This window comes from Phaseolus vulgaris, chromosome 5, assembly GCF_051622355.1.
Source record: "Phaseolus vulgaris cultivar YP4 chromosome 5, ASM5162235v1, whole genome shotgun sequence".
Lineage (NCBI taxonomy): Eukaryota > Viridiplantae > Streptophyta > Magnoliopsida > Fabales > Fabaceae > Phaseolus > Phaseolus vulgaris.
Genome location: NC_143502.1, coordinates 44,579,862 through 44,602,167, shown reverse-complemented (window position 1 = coordinate 44,602,167; position 22,306 = coordinate 44,579,862). Strand labels below are relative to the sequence as shown.

The window sequence follows — 22,306 nt, the reverse complement described above, 5'->3', positions numbered from 1 at the left end:
AGAAACAAATGAGTAAGAAAAAACACATCAGCAGCCAAAGACTGTGTCACAGATCATATTATAATCACCCTCCAACATCAGTCGAGATTCCCAAAGGCTAAAACTAAGGACTTTGAATGGGCAAATAGCACCTAAATTACTATATTGTCCCATAATTCAAAAACAAGATGTAATAAACTTCACTCCTGCTGAGCGAGTTAATTGTTTTCAACTCTATCTTCAACAGAGATGACAATCATTCCAGAGAGCAAAAAAAATGGAAATAACATTCTATTCTTGTCAGGCACAAGCCGGTATGTGTCCTTGGGAGAAATAAATGCAACAAAAACACAAACAAAATTAATGAACTGCGAAGGAAAATGAAAAATAATGTGCAGCTTTATTTAAATACACAGGGAGGAGGCCAACAAAAAGCTGCTCAGAAAACTCCGCCAGCCATGGAAGGAATGTCATCAAAGCTCCAAAGGTTCATCAGGTTTCCACCATCCTGGGTTGTATCACAAGATAGCAAGGATTCCAATGAAGTATCATCCCAGCTCCCTTCAAGATAAGGCATCTGAAAGAACTTCAACTCAGATTCAATATCCACGAGCTCCTCAGATAGTGTCTTGGAAGAATCATCTTGCATAGATACCACATCCTGAGAATTAGTCTGATGGTTCGCTTCCTGTACAAAATGAGAATCGCAATCCAAAGGAGCAGAAAGCATGGATGAGATCTCAGGAGTTTTGGGGGCCTGTTCACTCCACCCAAGATCTGCATAATCAAATGAATTACTCCCCTGATCTGAACTGAAGTAAAGGGTGACATCATCAGTCGAAGAAAGAGATCTGAGCCCATTTCCACTGCTAGAGAAGGAACCCATGTCAGCAAACTGGTTAACTAGGGGTTTCTGTTCCACCAGATCCATAGGACAACAAAGGTCCTTCTGATTGTTCCCAGCATTGAACATGTGGACATTGGGTTGAACAGTCTTCTGATTTCCCAGTTGATTTACCTTAGAATGTTTCACGGAAGCTTCCTCAGGGAAATTCACCTTGGCTTTCTTGCCACGAATCCTCCGTGCTTCAGCATCATAAGCTCTAGCAGCTTCTTCAGCAGTGTTGAAGGTTCCAAGCCAGACACGAACGCCCTTTCTTGGATCCCTGATTTCAGCTGCCCATTTCCCCCAAGGACGTTGACGAATTCCCCTATATTGATTCTTCCTCTTTCTCTTTGCAGACTTCTCAGCTCCACCATTGAATGCCACAGATTTCACTGCCGGCCCTTTAATACAATTGGAAAAGAATACAACACATTTCACGGCGAGGAAAACAGACACTCAGAACCATTAAACAAAGAAAAGAACAATAATAATGTCATACACGGATCATATAAGAAATTTTCCAATTCTCCCAAAAAAAAAGAACAATAATAATGTCATACACGGATCATATAAGAAATTTTCCAATTCTCCCAAAAACCATTCTAGTAGTTTATTTATTTTTTATGAAGGTGAGGTTACCACCCTCTATATACTGAGAAAGAGCAGTTGCAGTGGGGTGTTACCAAGAAACAGAACAGCTTGTAATAACAACAAAACAAAATGATGAAAATGAAACATCTATCAATTTCAACAAAATCCACAGAGCCATCCTTGAGTTAAAATCAGTAAGTGAACTCTTGTACGAAAAATGGATAAACATACACTCAAAGAAGAAGAAGTATTTCTCCCAAAAACAAATAATTCCAGAAATCAACCCGGGATCCGTAACGAATTAAAGAGTTTCTAGCAGATCTAGAAAATAAAATTCCCTGCTATGAACTCCATGAACGAAAATCAGAAATTAGATTCACTTTAAAGTTGAGGGTCCAGAAATTCATATCACACGGTGAGCAACTAACAAATGTTCCAAAAATCAATAAAGAAAAAAGTGTAAACAGTGATAATTTTGCATACGAAATAAACGGGAAAGAAAAAGAGAAATGAGAAGAAGGGAGAGAGAAGTTACGAGAAGAGGCGGAGAAAGCAAAGGGTTTGACTTGGTGGTCGGCGTCGCTGTCGGAATCGTCCTTGAAATTCCTAAAATCAGCCTCGAAGTCATCGTCGGAGTGGATGACCTGAGATGCCCGCTTCTTCAAATCCAGCCACAGGTAATCGGCGGTGACCCGGCGAGACCTGGCCGTGACCGCCGCCGGAATGAAGTCAGAGATAATAGCTCCTCCACACATGGCTCCGTGAAACACAAAACACAGCTATGAATGAATGAAATAATTTAATAAGAAAGAGTCGGTTTTGGTTGAATGCTGCAAATGAAGGCTTTTCCTTTTCAAGTTTGCGTTTTCTAAGTTACACACTCCTCGTTTCTCATTTTATACTCACCTTTTTACACTCTTTTCACACCACCTTTCACTCATCAACTTAACCTACAATAATTTATTACATTTAAATAAAACTTCAAAAGTAATTTTTTAATCCGGTTCCATTTATGATAATTATATAAATAAATATAAATTTTAAGAATTATCTACGTTTTCATCATATAAAGTGTTGAATACCGAAATTTTAATTGAGTGTCGGAGTATCTATGATCCAAAATTCAGAAATGAGATAAAAAAATAAACCAACCCATAACAATTAAATGTTTTCATAATTTAAATATAATATTCATGTTTTTTTTTTCTAGTAAAAGGCAAAATATTCATTGCTAGTCATAAATTATTTCTTCGGTTTTTATTGAATACAGTAGAGACGTCCACATACACTATTTAATAACTCTCTTCTGAATAATGTTCTTATGATTCATTTTTAGTCGAATTCTAATAGATGAACCTTCATCTTCAATTTTACCAAATAACAAAAATCATAATTTTGATTATATTTTTGAAAGAAACATGAATGAAAACTATTGATGCATAAAAAGACTAAAATACAAGGACAAGTAGTCATAATCAATTAATATAAAAACAAATTGTATTTGAGTTACTTTTTATCCAAATCTTATTATTTTTATAGTCTTATAATCTTTTGAATATTTCCTATAAATTCTTTCAAATCTTGTAAATTCATCAAGTCATTTCAATTTTTTTAATTCTTACAATGTAAATTAGTTAAATTCCGCTGATAAAAAAAATTAGTTGAAATCTAAAGTTGTTTAAAAAATTCTTATAAATTATAACATTCTTCGAAACCGTCTTTTAAAATTTTAATTTGATACACCCATAACATGCAACATCTAGATTTTATTTTAATGACTTTTTATATACGTGAAATATGGAAATATTTTCGGAAAATTTATTTTAAATTCTTTGTGTACCTATACTAATTTAAAAATCATCTTACACCTTCGGAATTAGAGAGATAACTATGTTCAAAATTAAATTATTGTAGACAAAATATATATTTGGTCTTAATAATTTAAAAACATGTGTTTTTTATCTCTCCAATCAATTATTTATTATTAACAAATCCAGTAAATTCATAAGAAATGATTGTGTGAATATATTGTTAAATAGTGAAAATGAAATTTTTGTAGATAATTAACTTTTACTAAATCCATAATTAGATGCAGTGGTGATGAAAATGAATCTTAGTGGTCTGTAAAAGTTGAATGCATAAGAAGGTAATGAATGATGGTAATTTTGAAAAGGATTTAAATATAATTTTCCTTTTTAAAAGTAAGTAAAGTGTGTTATTATAATAGAGAAAAAACAAAAAAAGAAGTAATAATGGGAGTATGTCCAGTTTGTGATAATGAGGGAGAGAAATTGTTACTTGAGTGTCTGAATAGCATCATGGCCTACAAAGATTCACATGCATCCAACATTACCGTGTCTGCGCACATGTGCTTGCTAAATCTTTGACTAATCAAACTAAAGAATCAAACCCAAACCATACAACAAAAATCAATCTTTTCCTCATTCTCCTCATCTTCTCACAACACATCATTCATTCATTCATTCTTAATTTTACAAACCTACACACTGTTTCCTACCATGCATCCTTCTTCTCAGCAGCTTCGCTTTCACCATTATACATACATACATGTTTTTCTGAGGAATAACAACTAACTTAAGAATAAACAGATTCCTAAGGTAAGAATATGGAAAAAGTGCAAAATTTATACACCCACCCCAAACCAAACCCGGATCTAAGCAACACTTTTAGTCATAGATCAAAGAGGTTGGTGCATGGTCACAACCAAGGGAGCGCTGACACTGTGCTTCGAATCAGACCAAACTATGGAGCCAGTCTTCACAGTGGAACTCCCAGGTGAAAGCTTCACTTGGCGGGTTTGCACCCTCACAAGGAAGTTCAGTTTCTGACCCAACCTCCTGAAAGCTAGTGTGTCAGGTTCGACAGTGACCTCGGTGTCGGCAGGGGCTGCAACAGTGACCCTGTAAACGGAGTTGGGGTCTCCAACGTTGGTGACAGTTCTGATGAAGTGTGTGGACATGCGCGTGCCTTCCTTTCCATACTGTTGAAAGACCGCAGATAAAGAGGGGTAGTTGAGATTGGCAGCGTGACCGGCCCTCTTTGCCCCGCTGCAATCTGCAGCCTTTCTGGTGATAACTCGTATATTGTGGGCGGTGTAGTTGGAATTGCAGAGGAAATCGACATAGTCGTAGGTAGAGATGTCAAAGACAAGGCCGGGGTTGAGGGCGTTCTCCGGGTGAACGTGGCCAGCCCCATAATCGAAGACGGAAGAGACATTCCCAGTGGACTCGTCCAACAGGGTCCCTCCGCCATTGTCGAGAGTGTAAGCGGTGGTGATGAGAGCAGATCTTATGGCGGCGGGACTCCAGTCAGGGTGCGCCGCTTTCAAAAGAGCAGCCAAACCAGAGACGTGAGGGCAGGCCATAGAGGTGCCGGAGAGAATGTTGAAGTCAGTGGTACGGTGGTCGGAAGGAAGGGAAGAAGGGGGGATGGTGGTGGGCCAAGCCGCAAGAATGTTCAATCCAGGAGCAATCACATCGGGCTTCAAAATCTCAGGGGAGACTGGATTAGGCCCTCTGGCGGAGAAAGATGCCACCTTTGGCGCCGGCTTAACCCCAAGCCTGGTGCCCTTGAATAAGATGGTGGCGGTGGGGGGCGAGCGTAACTGGGAGGCCAAAGAGATGTATTTCCGAATTTGGTCGCCCCCGGCGGCACCGACAGAGGTTGCCGGGAGGACGTGGCAGTCAGCCACGAGACCTTCTCCGTCGAAGGGTCCATTGGTCAAAATCATGGCAACTCCACCGGCATTCTTAACGACTTGGCCTTTTGCAGGCCTTGAAATGACGCCTCTATCACAGACAACAATCTTACCTCTCACAGACTTAGGATCCAAGGAATCTTCTAAACAAAGAGAGGAAGAGTAACCGTCAGACCCAGCATACACCAGTTGGTACAACCGACCCGGACTCAGACCCGGCCCATCGTACACACTCACTCCATCAATCACCTTTCCGTTCCCCAGAATAACATCCGCCGGGAAATCTCTGTCTATGCTTCCCGCCCCCACACTCGTCATCCACGGTGCCACATTCGTCACCGTCAGCCCGCCGGGACCGCCGTTCCCCGCCGAGGCAGACACGAACACACCCGCCTCCGAGGCTCCGAAGGCCCCCACAGCGATGATGTCCAGGTGGTAGGGCACCACCACGCCCCCCACGCTCAGAGACACGACGTCCACGCCGTCGGCCACAGCGGCGTCGAATGCGGCCAGGATGTCGGAGTCGTAGCAGCCGCCTTTCCAGCAGACCTTGTAGACGGCGAGGCGAGCCTTCGGAGCCATCCCAGCGGCCATTCCCTTGGCGTAGCCCATGGTGGAGGCCGGAAACACGTACCTGCCGGCGGCGATGGAGGCGGTGTGGGTGCCGTGACCGTCGGAGTCTACTGGAGAACGGTACTCGAGTGTTTCGTTCATTTTGCCATTGGAGGCTTCGTAACCGCCGCAGAAGTAGCGGGCTCCGATAAGCTTGCGGTTACAGGAGGTGGGGGGAAAGCCTTTCCCGGCGACGCATTGACCCTTCCAGTTGGGGGGAGGGAGGCCCAGATCGCGGTCGTTGAAGCTCTGGCTTTCGGGTGAAATGCCGGTGTCAATAAGTCCGATGACGAGATCGGAGCCGAAATCGGTTTCCTTTAGTAAGCCGGCTCTGTCGGCGGTGTTGAGGCCGAGGAAGTGAGGGGAGCGCGTGGTGTGGAGTTGGCGCACCTGCTCGGGTATGAGGGCTATGACGTGTGAGAGTGAGTCGAGGTTGGCCACCTCCGCGGCTGAGAGAGTTGCAGAGAATCCGTGGAAAACTGTTTGGTAGGTGTGGATTATAGAGGTGGCCTCTCCCAGGGATGATTCGTACCAGTGCCTGTGCGTGGGGAAGATGGAAGGCTTCGCATCGTGCTGCACTTGCACTATGAATGTTTTCTTCTCTTCTTCTTCCCAAGCTGAGGTTGTCACCAACACCAACACCAAAACCAGAATGATGGTGCTGAGATGAGAGGGAGAAACCATGGAGAATGAATGAGATTCAGCTCAAGTGAAGTGAATGATGCTTCTCTCTCTCTCTTTCTCTCTCAGGTGAACACCACTGAAGCAGTAGGACCTACTGTATGTGGCTACCTTATAATAATGTCTATCAAATTCACCAAGACACTGACAAAACATTCACAGATACACAAAACATGTGTTGCCACAATTCCCTCATTTATTAACTATCAACAATGTTTCACTTTTCTCCACAGTATTTTAATTTTTCTTTTTTTTTCTTTTTGGTTTTTCTTAAACTCAAAAGTCGTATTATTGCTTTTATATCATTCATGATTGTGCTTAGTGAAGGTCATCCAAGTCCACTTTACACAATCTTTTAATATAATCAACACCCTAGAATTTTCACGAGATTCCACTAGAATCTACATCTACATTAGATATCAATTCAATTTAACAATGTTCCGTTTTTCTTTAAAGTTGCGTAATTTATTTAAGATTTTAATTAAAAATATTTTAAAAAATTAAACATATTACCCTGAAAATAAAAAATATAGTTTACTTCCTAAAAGTCAGCAATCTCTTAAAACTAATCCATGAACCATAATCATTAATCTTGAAAACCATGGTACTTGCAACAATATCAATTCGCAAAGGGTTGGGCCATCATGTGCGCGATAAATAATAGGTGTTGCGAATAATGACGTGGTAATATTAACTATAAAATGTTTATAAAATAAAAGGCATTAAGAATCACGACAGAAGTTTCACCATCCTCTGAAAATCAGAACAGAATAACACGGGTATAACACTTCACAGACTGTTTTAAAATGTCATTATTTACGAAGTTCCAAAAGGACATTTAACCAAAAACGGAATGCAGTTCTATTCCTCTCACTGACAGAACTCGCGTTATGCTTTGAAATTCAATCAAAGACTGAGCTAATTCGGTGTTGCTACACAGATACGGAATGCAGTTCTGTTCCTCCCACAGGCATAACTCGCTTTATGCTTCGAAATCAGTCAAAGAATGAAGAGATTACGTGTTGCTACATAGATACGCACAATGCCCTGATACTAAAAGCCACCCCAAATTAATTGAAAGTTTATGTCACAAAATTGTTTCATGTAAAATACATGATCTTGAATTGAAGCCAAGATTTGTAAAGAATACTAAAAAAGAAGATATAGATATACATGGATTACTATAAGTATAGCTGGATCAGCTCATCACTGACAACAGATGGAGTAAGAACACCTAAATCTGTGAAAAGCAGAGTCAGGTATTGAGGAGGGGTGTAGTCCCGCGCGGACCTTTCAACTTCAACCTTGGAAGGAATAGGTACACCGAAATCAATAGGGCGTAAAGCAGGGGCTAAATCCTTTTGGTCAAGAGGGTAGAGACGAGCAAACTGCAGAAAAACATAAACAAGACATTCACTACAAACAAATTCCGAATTAAAGCAACCTTCCAAAAAAGATGAGTGCAAGCTAACAAAGTCCAACGCAGCAAATTGCAAATATACCTTGTAGCTTTCAGCAGCGACATAAACTGGTTTATTCATACCGTGTGCAACCAGTGCAATTTGGTAGGTCCCCATCATGTTGATTATGCCCCCACTTTCCACAACTCCATCTGCACCTACAAAAACCATGTCCACCTCATCCATAGTATATGCCACAGCAGAATCTATTAGTAGTTTCACAGGAACATCAAGCTTGGCCAGCTCATTGGACAACCGCAATCCTGTTCGATCTGGTCTTCCCTCTACAAATTAATAGACACGAAGCTGAAGTCCAGATCACAATGAAGAAGATGCCAAAGATATACACACCACGAGTATAAAATGGGATTCATAAATGGAAATTATGTCGACAAAAAATTGAAACTGTTCCAGAAAAAAATTACTTTTAGCTGAAGGTGACCTAAATCACAACATTCGAATTATGTGTGTTTTGCCTTTTTGTTATCTGATTGCCTAAGACCTGCCAACCCTCCTCTATTTATCCTACCAAAGCTAACAAACCCAGTCCAATTTACTTGAGCTGGAGTCCGTTATTTTGCGTCATGCCTAGGATCTCAAATGTTAGTCCCATACATTTCAGGTATTAGGGCAACGTTAGATGACAGTTTCCTTAGTAGTGGGAACAAGGACGTAGTGGATTGTTGCCCCATTCATCATCAGAGACTCCTCTTTCTGAAAACATCTGACCCATAGGTTAAAGTTACACTCCTTGAGATATCAGACGACAGTTTCCTAAATACTGGGGAGAGGGATAGGGACGTAGTGGGTTGTTGAGCCTCTCTCCGAAAACATCTGACCCATAGGCTGGCTAAGATACTGACCAAGTGAAGTCAAATAGGATCCCTTGATTCCTCCCAGGGCTTTCAGACAAAAGATGACTGAAAAATATGCTAACAAAATAACAAAGTTTAAAAAATTTACAAAGTTGCTCAATTGTGTTATTTGAATTTTGGAACTAAATATGAATATGAGCCATCTTTTACAACTCTGAAATAATGCGCCCCTATAATATACACACACATATATATACAAGTAAGGTAAGAGGGCAAAAAAAAAACCTGTGCAGAAGACCCGAAATAATTTTTTGTTTTGTGCTGCCAGTTTGAGGACTTCAAAGACAACTCTGGAAAAGCCATGAACCAAAATTGTACAACCATCAAATATAAAATCCTGACTCAACATTGCAATAACTTTGCGGGCCTGCAGATGAAAAAATGAATTTGGGCAGAAATGTGAGAAAATGAAAAAGGGGAAATTAGAGTGCAGGGCAGAGAGAGTGGAAAGGAATGAGGAAGTTGCCTTGTAGGAGATTTCGCCGAACTTCTCCGCACGCTCAATCAAGCGAGATTTAGCGGAATTGAGGTCTTCGTATTCTAAAGCAGAAGTCCGAGTGACATATCGCATAAAGAGATCACAGCCCGCTGTCAAAGAGATAGAGGTCGCATCCCACGACTATAACGCAACAAAGAGTGCTGAAATCAATGAAGGAACAGATAATAAAGTTAAAGTCAGTGACTCGAGAGTACCTTGAGAGAATCGGAGGCCTTCTTCAGCTCGATTTCCAGCTGCATCATGGTGGTAGCCTGGCTGGACCGTATGACGGCGGCCAAGGCGCGAATGGCGGCGACAGCCTCCGCCAAATGGGGCTGTTTCCGCCAGCTATTAAACTCGTTGATGACGCTGAACGGCTTGTCAGGATCAGGCCTGAGTTGAGGTAGAGGATCAGGGTCCGGCCCAATGGCGGCCTGAGCCTGGGCCAGCCAGTCGCTGGTGACAACGCCGTGGTGTGCTGCTCTGGTCTCATAGTATGCAGAGGTCATAGGGTTAGGGTTAGGGTTAGGGTTTGATATTGAGGAGTCTGTAGGAGCTACGGTGTCTCCCTTGAGCGCAGCCTCGTTCTGCTGCCTGTCCATGATGAATGATGCTGATCTCCACCACATCTTTGATCTTCCCTTTCCACTGCAACGCAACAAATTCGATTCGATTCGATTCGATTCAGACAAGAATAGATACCCTGTGTTGTGTTGGGGTTAAACAACACTTAAGACTAGGGTTTCGTAATTCCCAAATTCAATTTGCATTTATCACCACCATTTTCCTTCTCACTCTCTCCCTCCTCTTATCAAATAAATAACAATGACTCAGCTTTTGCATTTTAAAAAAATATTTGAAAAATAATCACTAAAGTATTGAAATTTACTTTTTTAATTTAAATGAAAAAATTAAATTAACTTAACTAACCTCTGTTAATCAATAACAAGTTAAATAATTTTTTATGTTTAAAGTTTCAATATATGAGCAAAAATAAATTTAATACGCCAAATTTGGTTTTCTATATTGTACACAAAAACTAAATTAACGTAATGCATATCATATACAAAAATGAACTTGGTTGGTATATTTTGTGCAAAATTAAACCTAAGATTATAAAAGAAAATTAATTTAACACACCCTATGCACAAAAAGGCTACATGTTTTCTATTTCTTAAAATAAAATAAAAAGTCCTAATTAAAGATTTATAAAGATAATTTTTTTCTTAGAAATATATTTTAATTTCTCTTCTTTATTTATTTGATGTATGAGATATTAAAAGATAGAATAAAAATTGTATAAAGAAATGTTTATATATATATAACTTATTATTCTCACTTTTTTTAGTTATTTATTTGTAATGCTTAAATATAAAAAGGCAAAGGAAAAGAAGAAGAAGAGCAACAAGGATTTTTATTATTTTTTTTATCAGCAAGGATGGATATACACAAACAAACAGGGGTGTGAAGTTAAACTTTGTAAATAAGATAGCTTTCACCTCAAAAAATAATATTTGTCTTTTAGTTATTATCTTATTAGAGTGTTTTCTTTTTAATAAGACATTTTTTTAGTTATTATCTAACCTATTAATCGATTTAGGGATTTTTTTCTTCATAAATAGACTAAGAAACTAAATTTTAAATAGGGTTTTTGGGCAGATTTTAAATAAGACATGAGGTAAAGTTTTGAATAGTTGAAGAAATTGAGAGAGAGTTAAAATAAATTTGATTAAAACTTAATAAATGTAGTGATAAATGCAAACATAAAAACCCCACTCTTATTAAGAATCCAGCATTTTGGTACTTGTTTCATGGTAGCAGATGATTCAAATTCTCCTGATTCTGATGGCAACAAAATAGTGGTGGATTTGTTCCTCATCATCAACCATCATCATACAAGAAGCCCCATGATGATAGATATCTAAGTTCTTACCAAAACATACTTATCTATCTGTTAATCATACACTCTTTTTTAAATTAATAAGGACAAAATTAGTAATCTCTGCCATTAATAAGAAAATAACTTTTAATGTTAGCCACTGATGTGCTTATCTTATCCCTATTATGGGGGTGAGATCTGACTTGAAAGTGTGTTTTATTTAATCAGTAGCTAACAGAGCTTTGCTCAAACATGGCTGTCTTCTTCTGCTTCTTACAAATTGTCTTTATCATCATCAGACAACCAAGTTGTTCTTTTAGAATACAACGACATGGAGACAAATTATGAACTCATAATCTACACGAAAAGGAGAGCCAATTAAGTAAAGGTGGCATTGCATTATGAAGCCTTCAAAGTTACAAGTACCATCTTTTCTTGTTTCTCATGTTCATGCCTTTTTCATACAAAGTCTAGATACCTTTGTTCATGCCTTATGAGATCTCATAAGGTAATGAATCAGCATAGTGAGTTAAAGCCATTACAGTTGAAGTCCTTTTTCAGAAGTCCTTCTTCAGAAGCAGCATCGTTGGAGTTCTTGTCTCCTTTAACAATCTGAAGCCAACTTTGTCGAAGAAGAAGATTGGTGATTTGAGCCTCTCTGGTGAAGGCATGCATATGAGAATTAAAAGCAGTAAAAATTGGAGTAAGAAAAGGTGTGATTTAGTAATTGGGTTTACCTTGGATGATTTCTTTGAAAACAAGGTCCTTCATCATACCCTTCGCAAATGATTTCTCCTCGCTCATCTTGGTAGCACACTATGCCCTCAGAACGATCTTCATAAACCTGTTTAACAGAATACACATTAATTAACACAGTGCTCAGAGAAAACAAAAAAAATCATTGAAAACATCAAACCTTGTTCTTCATGGATGCTGTGATTCTGAGAACCGATGATGATGATGATGCCCTTTTGGGTGGGACATAGGTTGATTTGGAGATGAATTTTTTGTTGAGAAATGATCCATATTTGTAAATAGGGATTTGAATTGAGGAAATAGAAAAAGAGGTAGCAGCCATGAATGTGATTGTCCCAGAAGAAGAATAAAAGTGGTGCCTATATAGTAACGCAATGATATGATTAAGCATTGGTTATATATATTATTATTATAAAATGTTATAAATTGAATTATTGGTGGGGTGTGTCTTATCATGATAAAATGTTATAATATAAAATAGTAATGTAGGGCCAAACTAGCTTCACAGTTCATCACCTTCATGGCTTATCATTCATTTTGTTGCTTCGTCCATTCACCATTTCACTATCTCCTGCTCTTCCTCCATAATAACACTTCACAATTTCCATACTCAAATTAACTCTTCAATTTTATTTAATATTGATTTTACAAGGTTGGTTTAATGACTCATTTTATGTTCGGATTCGGATTCGGTGATCTCTGATTGGTTCTTCTTTTTATTAAGATGAGTGAAAAATCTACAAAGACACTTCAACAATCAAGTTAGTCTGAGTACAATATACAGGTAGGTTGAGATAGAAAAATTATCTTTAATGTTGGATCTTCTCTAAACATCAATTCTTATGGTTTGTTCGTTAAATTCAAGAAAAAATTCAATAATATCTTAATCATTATTTACAACTAAATTGACTTAATTAATTATATTTTTACTAACTGTGTTTGAATTAGAATTAAAAGAATTAGTTGATGTTCCGACCATTCGGTCATGAAATTCATGTCAGTAAAGATATAAATATTATTTACATTGTTTTTCAACCAATGTTTTTAATAAAGAGTCTTTCTAATTCAAACATTTTTCAAAAATTTTGGTTACCATCTTCAACCATGATTTCACTAAATATAAAAACGTCACGTCACACCAAACCAATTCAGTCATTCAATTTCTAACTTCATCAAAATTTTATCAAATTAAAATTAACTATAAATTGCAGTACCTTTGAATTTCGTTGTGTTTAAGGTATCATCTTGCTTTTATTAAATTCACCCAATGGAGCATAAGTATCTACATTTTGTGCATATTACTAGATACCATCTTTCGTGTATAAATCAAACTTAACTATTTTTAAACATATTTGACTAAATAATTAGTTTGGTTATCGAAAGTGTAACTTACAGGAACATTCTAAAAGTTTTAAAATTTAAAAATATTTTAAAAGTTTTATATTCCTTTATTCTAATCCTGCACGAGGATATTATTAAAGTTGATGTTCTTGTTTATATGCCACAATGATTATTTTGGTTATTCAACTTAATTATTCACTGTTATTTTAGTGTTTTTTCTTCATTCATCTTCTCTTATTTTCCAGTATACTTTATACTTCATTCGTAACTTCTTATGTTATTTCCTTGATGACTTTGTTTGTAATAGGCTCTTGTATAAAATAAATGCTCAAAACAAAATAGAAATTTCTGTAAATTTGAAGGAAAAAAAATCAATTTAAGTTATTATTTAAAAGAATTAAAACACCACCAAATTGAAAGAGAATATTTTTCGAAGGAGCAAAATAAGTGTTATATGGAATATAAACTGTGGTGGGTTCTTAGCTTCACTTAAAAGTACTCTGAATACAATATAAATTATTTTTGTTTATTCAAGGCTCACGTGTCACCTTAACCTGCTAAAATACTCTATCAATAATTTCTCATATATAAAAGTCTAAATCACGTTATTATTATGTTAATCCTTCATAATATAAAATATTTTATTTGAACCAAAGAAAGGTTAAAAACAAAGCTAACCAACGTCATTCAATTATCCTTGGCGTAAAAGGTTAATATCGATATTAAAAAGAGAAAAGTTTATTTTTACACCGTGAACAGTAAAATAGATACATTTCACACGGTTTTTATAATAATATAATAATATTTTAAATTAAAAATAAAATAAAAATGAATAAAATATTAATTTATTAAAGTATAAAGTGTATATTTTTACAGTTAATATATGATTATCCTATTAAAAATCATGTAAATGGGTGTTTAAACATAGAAAGAAAAACAGAAAATAATAATAATACTTAAATAAGAGCAAATAGATAGTGAGAATAATTTATATATGAAGAATCTGCATATAGAATACCTGAACTCAATAGAATGTAGTATGTTTATGACTTTTGATAGCACTTACATAGTAAGTTTCAGCTTTTTTGTCTTGGTACCAAAATGGGTGATAATAAGTGTCCATAAATAATGTTGTTGGGTTGAATTTGATGTAGCATTAGGGAAAGTAAAGCGTGCAGGGTGAGTGAGGTAATAGTGTATGACAGTGGCCAATTCTGAAGCTCCCTCTTCTTTTGATGAAGCACTAACAGTGTTTGATGAAATGAGATGAAAATCAGTGATGCTTCTTCCAAGTTCCAATCTATCTAGTCAACTCAACAGTGCCTTTTCCTTGTTCAGTTCAGCATGCTGTTCCTCTCTCTGACTCTCCACCACTCACACTCTTGGCATAACCCAAGCTCAGACAACACAGAATAGGCTTAGGCACTAGTCACACTAGACTCCCTTTTTCTCCCACTCCACTCAGTTACCCCATTAAGCTCTTCTTAATCCATTATGTAAGAAAACATTTCTTTATGCTAATGCTACAACCAACAACCTCAATCTCACTTTGTTAACTCAGCTCCTTTCCAATGCCAAACAACGGTAACTCAGATAGCAGAGAGGTTTCAGCCAACGTAGGAGAAGGACGCTGCTCTACCACACACAGGAGGCTAGACCCTCCCTCTATCCCTGCTGCCACCAGGCCCATTTTCAGCTTCAACACTGTTGCCAATCTTTCAAGAAAGACCTTCCCTTCCAAATGGGACGATGCACAGAAATGGCTCATCACCTCCCACCATCACACACTCAATGCTTCTAATGGGATCTCATCCTCCACGCACACTGTGCTAAAAGGTGCTATCAGCATCGTTCCTTCTCAACTTTGCTCTTGTTCCACATGCCTTTGTTATTTTCAACCAACCTTTATGTTCATCATTATCATCCTCTCTCTCTTCTCCTTTCTCTTTACTACTCTTTCAAACTTCTGCTTATTCGCATTCCACGATAATAATCTTGTGTAAAACTTGTTTTAGAATTATTACATTTCATGATTTTTTTAATGCTGCCGATTCTGATAGGATTTGCAATGCAGATAAGTTCACGGACAACACTGTGCCCATTTTCCCAAATTTGCAATATTCAGAGCCAACTGGTGAAGGGTTTTTGTTTGGAGACCCAGTTGCAGAGGTAGTGAAAGATGCTTGCAAGGAAGTGGTTTGTAAGGATGTTGGGACGGAGATGACGCCTCTTGGAAGTTGCACAACTTCAAGATGCCACACCCCATTCAAGAGTTCATCTCCTGCCCGCCATAACACTCCTGCAAGTAAGTCAGGACCATTGTCCTTGACAAACCACAATGACACAACCTGCACCATTGACATTATTCGGCTGGAGGAGTGCCATTTTGCTAAATTGCAAGTAGGAACACAGTATAATTCGGTCACATCACACTGGAGCTCAAGAGAAGAGGAGGAAGAGGAAATATCAAAGAGCTTGAGACATGATGCTAGCCAGAAAGCTGATTCAGACAGCACGTGGGAACAAGAAGAAAAGACCAACTCTTGTCTCAGGTAAATAAACCTTACAGTAGTCAAACATTGTAGTTTCATCTGATGTTGTATCAGTGTATGCCTGTATGGAAAGACTAAATTGTAATGTGTTGCAGGTATCATAGAGAAGAAGCCAAAATTCAAGCTTGGTTAGACCTCCATAGTGCTAAAGTAGAAGCACAATCAAGGAAGCTTGAGGTACTTCATTAATGATCTTTTCTGAGGAGTTATGATGACCAAATCATTTAAGCTTAAGTCTCTTATTCTCCTAAAATAAAATAATTTAGGCTTTCAGCACAGTGACTGTAATTTATCAAATCAGGAGATTATTTGAGCTTAGATTAATTCAACATGAAAAGGAAATTTTCCTATTGTTGGTCCATTGGCTCCTCCACTTTCTTGTTCATGTTTTTTTGCATCGTAAATAATAGTAAGCTTAGGTACAAATTATCCTTCCTAGTTTTTTGGTTTTTGGCATGCAACATGATCTTGACCAACTTCTATGTTCATGAATAATAGTAACCCAAAATGATTCATTTAACAAAACACTGTACACACTAGTTCTCAGGATTCTTGTGAAATTAATTCAGTATTAAACGTGCAGGGTGGTGTGGTCTACCTAAACCTGTATGAAATAAAATATACACATTACCTAGTAATTTGTTAACTTAAAAGAAGGTTAAGAAGCAACGAAACTAAGAAATGTTGTTGAAACAATTGTTTAGGTGAAAATTCAAAAGATGAGATCATCCCTGGAAGAGAAGTTGATGAAGAAGATGGCAGTGGTTCACAGAAAAGCTGAGGAGTCGAAAGCAGCAGCCAGACAGCAGCACTTGGAGCAAATCCAGAAGACCACTGAACAAGAACAAAAGATTAAGAACCAGTATAACCCTCTAGTTTTAGGCCACAAATCATGTGGTTGCTTCCCCTCCAATAACATTCATCACCAAACATAATATAACACTGATCCCTTGTCATTGCACGGAGTTTACTCTTGAAAACATTTGTTTCCCTATCCTTTTACAAAAGATTTTCCTCGTCTTCAATGGCTCTCATAACTAATACGTAAATTGTAATGACACGTCCAACACGGACACTCGTAAAACAATTATAAAAGACGTAATTTACGTATTTTCGTGTAAGTGGTACTATAATCTAGATTATAGGTTCAGTTGTTTTTAGTTGAACTTCACCTATTACGGATACTAGCATTGACAGATGCAATCTTTTCCCTTAATTACATCCTACCCTGTTAATTTAATGATGAAAAGAGAGGAGCTTTAGTGACTAATCCAAAGTCCAACATATAATTACTACTAATTAATACAAGCAAAGGGAAGAGGGAAGCTTGAGTTGAGAAGACACTTATTTACTAGCAAGTGTTTGACCTGAGCTCAACAACTCAAAGAAACTATATCTAAGAGATGAGAATAGAAGAAGAAAAACTAGAGGCCAAGAGAGAATGGAAAACCAGTGGAGGGCAACCAGCTTGAACCCGCAATGAAATTTGCAGGAGTGAAACTCTGGGCCTCAGCTGCACTGGTGATGACCTTAAACCCTTTCCAAGTGACCCTTCTTGAGGTTGCAGCACCAGGCCCAGTGTTCTGATACTCCCCGTAGAACAACGTATTCAAAGCGAAGTTCCCATCCCACACGTGCCACCCAGCAGGGTCAATCACATCACTTATGCTTGACTGCATGATCACAGTACGAGAGTACTGCTTCCATGGCCTCCCCAGAAACGTGGGGAAGCTCTTCTTCACAGATTCCAAGTCCTTCGTCGCACCAATCCTGCTTTTCTGAATCACAATGCCCGTGTTCTGGTTGGGGTCAACGCGGCCCTGAGCGGTCACCATGTTCTTCTGCCCAGGATTGGGACGCCTTGCGTGGATGTCGGAGTTCTGAATGACGGCTGCAGAGTTGCCGAATATGAAGTCGACGGAGCCTGCTATGTAGCAGTTGCTGAAGAATTGGCGGTTGCTGTGGACGTAAAGGGTGTCTTGGTATGCAAGAAAGTCGCACCTGTAGAATGCTGAGAGGTCAGCTCCAACTCTCAGGGCAACCGCTTGGTGCTTTGAGGGACCGGCTGTGTTTTGGAAGGTTATGTCTCTTCCCAGGAATCTTTCACCCACCACCACTGCACTTGCAAACCAACCACTTGTTAAATTAAATATCTCTCTTTATTTATATATATTGCAACTATTTTAAGTTCAATTTTAGGGTCTAATCAGATAAAGCTACGTTTTCTTCAAAAATAATGGTTAAGATTGAATCAAATGAAGACACTAGTCACCATGTGTGCTTCTCTCAAACTGTTTTCAGAATTTATGGTTGTCATTGTTAAAGGTATCGTCAATGGTTGTAACACTTTAAAGTCACACCTAAATTTGCTGACCCAAATAATGATGCAGAACAAGTCAGAGAAGAAAGAATTCATTTTTCACTTCCTAGATCTATGCTTAATTGGTGGGACAGCCTGCTTATTTGTGTCGTGATTCTGTTTAAATGGTTTGAAAGGTACTAATTTTTAATGCTTTATTTCTCCATTAGTACACCCATTTCCTTCAAATGACAGACATTGTCTCTATCAAGTGTTTGAACTTGATATAATGGAAAAATGCACCTTTAACTTTAGAATAAAAAGCATCCTTAAAATAATCATTAGTTTAGAAATGTTAAGGTCGGTTTGGGGACCAAGCACAATATGATTCAAAGGCCAAAAACAAGCGATTTGGATAATAATAATGATAATGTCTGAAGGTATAAGCAATGAAGCATGTTAGAAAAGAGGGAACTAAAAAGAAGAAGAGTAATTAAGGAACTGACCTACTGTGGCAGAATTGAAGGTGGTGCTGCCATCAACCACGTTTCTACTAGCTGTGATGATGGTGTTGGTTCTTCCATCGCCGAGGAACATTATGTTGGTCTTCTTCTTCGACACATCCACGTTTTCCCTGTACACACCCGCTTTGATCCTGATCACGTATCTCTTGCTACTCTTCTCAGGAGCCGCAGCCACCGCAGCCGACACCGTCCTGAAGTTCCCGCTGCCGTCCGCAGCCACCACCACGTCAGGTTTGACCGTACCCGTCTGCAGAAGGCGGCGGTCGGCGGCGGAAATCCAGTGGGGCCACACGATTTCATGGGGGTCCTCCATGGTTTTCCTGCGCTCGTTTTCGACGTTGTTGGACATGGCCATGGCCATGTCGTTGTCAGTGAGGTTCTTTGTCATGGCCAATGCGTTGCTGCACAAGTGCTCTGCGTGCACTTGCCCTGCCTGGAGATGCTGCCTCAGTCTCTTGTCGGCCTGGTCGTGAGAGAAGCCGTCGAGGCAAGTCTCTTGGTTGGTTATGGCCGAACTCATGAGAGTTTTGAGATCCTCGGCGTGGTGCGACAGAGACTTCTTGGAGGGGTACTCTTTGAGTTCATCTATGGCCTTGTGGAGCTCGTCGAGGGTCTCGTCAATGGTTTCCAAGCAATCGTGGAGGGCCGTTTTCTGCCTCTTGGTAAGGCCCTTTTTGCGTAAGAGCTTCTCCACGGTGAAGTAATTCCGCTCAACGATTCCAACGGTTATGTTCAGCGACTGCTCTATCACGTTCTTGTGGGTGGAAACTTTGTCGGCTTTGCCGGGTTCAGAGGCTATGCTTGAGAGGCACAACTCCGGGTACAAGGTGCTGCTGCAGGCACTTTTGATGATGGCATGTGACGAAGTGGAGGAGGCATTGTGGGCGGAGTTCTTGCGAGAGCTGACTCCGGCGACGACAGCGAGGGCGATAAAGAGAGTGGCAGCAAGAGCGAACAAGAGTGTGGTTTTGGTCTTGTTCTTGGTGAGGGCATCCGAAATAGTTGGAAGAGCTTGTCTGATTTTGTTTGTCATGGATCCCAGATTCCAACTGACTTTGAGGCAAGGAAAGGAAAGTCACGTAAGAGATAATAAGTGAGAAGTGGTTTTGTTTTGCTTTAGATATGCTGAGAAATGAATGGAGTGTGTGTGCACATCACAACACAGTAGAAGAGTTAATGATAACTGGTCCTAATTTGGTTTGGTCTGCCTGTGGGGTTCTCAAAATAAATTTGTACTGCATAAATTCAAGTTCTTCACCCTCTTTTTGTCTTCACCCTTCAATAATTCATAAAATTTCAAACATGTTTTATGATCCCAGTTATACACCATTATTTTCCTTTACTATTGTGGTTCTTACAAGTTAAAGTGATTATTACAGGTTAAACTTACATCTCTCATCGAATTTCTCCAATGTTTTTCTTTTCTGAATGTCTGAGTAAAGGCACTCTACGTTCAAGTTAGTTACCTTCAATCCGAATGGTCAAGTTTTGATTTTAGAATCACGATAATTTTGATTAGACTATTCTAATGAGTCTTGTCTTGTTAAAATGATTAAAATAGACGTAATGAATGTATAATCATATTTTATTAATCTTAATTGAGATTAGTGTATTTAACCCGTGATGTGACGTGAATTCTCTTTTAGCCGAAAGAACGATAAGCCATGCGCACAACCAAACACGCGATCTTTCGATTTTTAAAGAGGGGTTGGTCGCTAGCATTTTCATAAATACATGCGGAAGCAACACACAAATCAACTAAAAAAATAAATAATTCAGGATTTAAGGTGGGTCTGCAACTTAATTAGGTATAGTCAACCCAATCCAATTGATTAGCGTGACACTCAACGAGGAAACAAATGCAAAGTGTTGAACTTATTATATGTTTTGCTTTATCTGTTATTTAACTATGATTAGCAAGAACTATATATATATGCAAGGCTTTTGTGTTATTCTTCTAAAACCATCATACACTGGTTTTTTCTATGCTGCAGACTTCAACATATCATGAACCTGAATACGCTGTCACTGTCTGTGGAGTGTGAGAATATGACGGTACTGTAAGAATACCAGCATATTTTTAATACCTGAATACGCTATTATCACTGTCTGTGAGGTCTGAGAATACGATGGTACTATAAGAATACCAGCATTTTTTTTAATACAAGTTTCTGGATTTTAATCAGTAGACTATTTGTTCTCAGATAATAAATTAGTTAGGAATTTGAAATTTTCAAGAAAAATTTGTTAAAGAAATCACATGAAAACAAACAAGAATATTTTACTGCAAATTTAAATTTCCAAGGTAAGTTTTCCTGCAAAATTTAAACCCTCAAGTAATTTCATTAGTTGACATATTATATCTGAATATATATTATTTTATTCTTGAATAACGATAAATGTTATTAAATAATTCAGTTTATATAAAGCTAAAATAATAGTTTATTATTTTTACTAATAAATATTTTAACTTAAAAACATTCTAGAGATTTTTTCTTCCGTGTATAACAGCACATAGTAAACCTTTTAAATAAATGTAATTAATTTAATGAGATAATTATAATTAACTTAATAAAACAATATTTTAAATAATACCCTTTTAATTTTCATGAGACAGAATTGTAAGGAAATTTGCATATAGACTTTAAATTATTAAGTCCACAACAAACATGAATATAATAAAATGTTATCTGTGGATTCTTATCCACAAGAAAATAAACACAATAAATAAATTCCCCCAAATTTGAAAAAAATCTGGTTAATTTGTAGTAGTGTTTGGCGAACTCCATTTACAATACAATCATCTCAAAAATATTTATGTATGATTTTATTTTATTTTATTTTAAATTGGATTCATAACCTAACATAAATTTTAAGCAAACCTACATATTTATAAATTTGTATTTTCATTTAAATTTTAAATATTTAAATTAATTTAATTATTATTGTTAAATATTGATTTAATTTTAGTGTTCTACATGTTAATACTAACAAATATTTTTTTATTCTTAAAACTCAAAATTATACAAACACAACTTTTAATTATATACCCTTCTCATGCTACATGCTCTAATAAAAGTTTCTTATAAAAATTTAGATATTAAATTTAAGACATTTATTAAGGTCTTTACATCAAGATATTCGAAAGCGAAAGATTGTCCATGTCAAACCAACTCATTAATTAAATAAAAAGATACTTATTTATTTAATAAATTATATTTTTAATTATTTTAATAATAATATACAATTATTTTATTTTATATTATTAATTATTGAAGCACGCAAAATATAATTAATTTATAAAAATTAATTCTATTAAAACAATTTCAAGATTAAATTTCTACTACACAAATTAAAATATTTCTAAAATTAAATTACTATTATTGTCAGAAATAAAATTGAATACAGTTTAAAATTTTCACTAATAGTATAATAATTTCAATAATATATTATGGTTTAAAATTTGTAATATATCCTATTTTTAAAATATAACGTGAATAAATTTCATGCTATTACAGTGTCACCTCAAACACGATTTTTTTAAATACTGTTCACATTAAAATAAATAATTATAGTAATTATTGTTCCAAGACTAAAATCAATTTAAATACATTTTTTTTTCTTTCATCAAATATTGATTAGATAAAATCGTAATAAAATTTTACCTAAAAACAA

At 37.2% G+C, this 22,306-nt stretch overlaps 5 protein-coding genes and 1 pseudogene across 7 annotated transcripts; 1 reads left to right on the top strand and 5 right to left on the bottom strand.

Annotated features, from left to right (window-relative positions):
* Nucleotides 1-170: 170 nt before the first annotated feature.
* On the bottom strand, nt 171-2,382 carry LOC150027763 (ethylene-responsive transcription factor RAP2-12-like). The gene is made up of 2 exons (XM_090302800.1): nt 1,992-2,382; nt 171-1,266 (listed from the first exon to the last, which is right to left on the bottom strand). The coding sequence occupies exons 1-2, from the start codon at nt 2,209-2,211 to the stop codon at nt 419-421; spliced, it is 1,068 nt and encodes a 355-aa protein (XP_090158926.1). The 5' UTR covers nt 2,212-2,382; the 3' UTR covers nt 171-418.
* Nucleotides 2,383-3,874: 1,492 nt separating this feature from the next.
* LOC150027762 (subtilisin-like protease SBT1.5 pseudogene) lies at nt 3,875-6,892 on the bottom strand (annotated as a pseudogene). The gene has a single exon (XR_016521027.1). The product of XR_016521027.1 is annotated as a subtilisin-like protease SBT1.5 pseudogene (transcript).
* A 623-nt stretch (nt 6,893-7,515) lies between these two features.
* On the bottom strand, nt 7,516-10,096 carry LOC150027761 (uncharacterized). 2 transcript variants are annotated; one of them, XM_090302379.1, is made up of 5 exons: nt 9,496-10,096; nt 9,269-9,421; nt 9,028-9,169; nt 7,970-8,211; nt 7,516-7,855 (listed from the first exon to the last, which is right to left on the bottom strand). In XM_090302379.1, exons 1-5 carry the CDS (start codon nt 9,907-9,909, stop codon nt 7,649-7,651), a joined length of 1,158 nt encoding a protein of 385 aa, XP_090158505.1. In that variant the 5' UTR covers nt 9,910-10,096; the 3' UTR covers nt 7,516-7,648. The 2 variants fall into 2 exon arrangements, with proteins under 2 accessions (XP_090158505.1, XP_090158504.1); XM_090302378.1 differs by having other exon boundaries at nt 9,028-9,421; nt 9,496-10,065.
* Nucleotides 10,097-11,358: 1,262 nt separating this feature from the next.
* Nucleotides 11,359-12,286, bottom strand: LOC150027760 (uncharacterized). Its single transcript, XM_090302686.1, has 3 exons — nt 12,076-12,286; nt 11,897-12,003; nt 11,359-11,817 (listed from the first exon to the last, which is right to left on the bottom strand). Exons 1-3 carry the CDS (start codon nt 12,235-12,237, stop codon nt 11,676-11,678), a joined length of 411 nt encoding a protein of 136 aa, XP_090158812.1. The 5' UTR covers nt 12,238-12,286; the 3' UTR covers nt 11,359-11,675.
* A 2,233-nt stretch (nt 12,287-14,519) lies between these two features.
* Nucleotides 14,520-16,827, top strand: LOC150027759 (uncharacterized). Its single transcript, XM_090302799.1, has 4 exons — nt 14,520-15,092; nt 15,331-15,808; nt 15,904-15,985; nt 16,513-16,827. Exons 1-4 carry the CDS (start codon nt 14,828-14,830, stop codon nt 16,741-16,743), a joined length of 1,056 nt encoding a protein of 351 aa, XP_090158925.1. The 5' UTR covers nt 14,520-14,827; the 3' UTR covers nt 16,744-16,827.
* Nucleotides 16,828-17,066: 239 nt separating this feature from the next.
* On the bottom strand, nt 17,067-19,926 carry LOC150027758 (pectinesterase-like). Its single transcript, XM_090302798.1, has 2 exons — nt 18,614-19,926; nt 17,067-17,924 (listed from the first exon to the last, which is right to left on the bottom strand). Exons 1-2 carry the CDS (start codon nt 19,662-19,664, stop codon nt 17,233-17,235), a joined length of 1,743 nt encoding a protein of 580 aa, XP_090158924.1. The 5' UTR covers nt 19,665-19,926; the 3' UTR covers nt 17,067-17,232.
* Between the last annotated feature and the right edge of the window lie 2,380 nt (nt 19,927-22,306).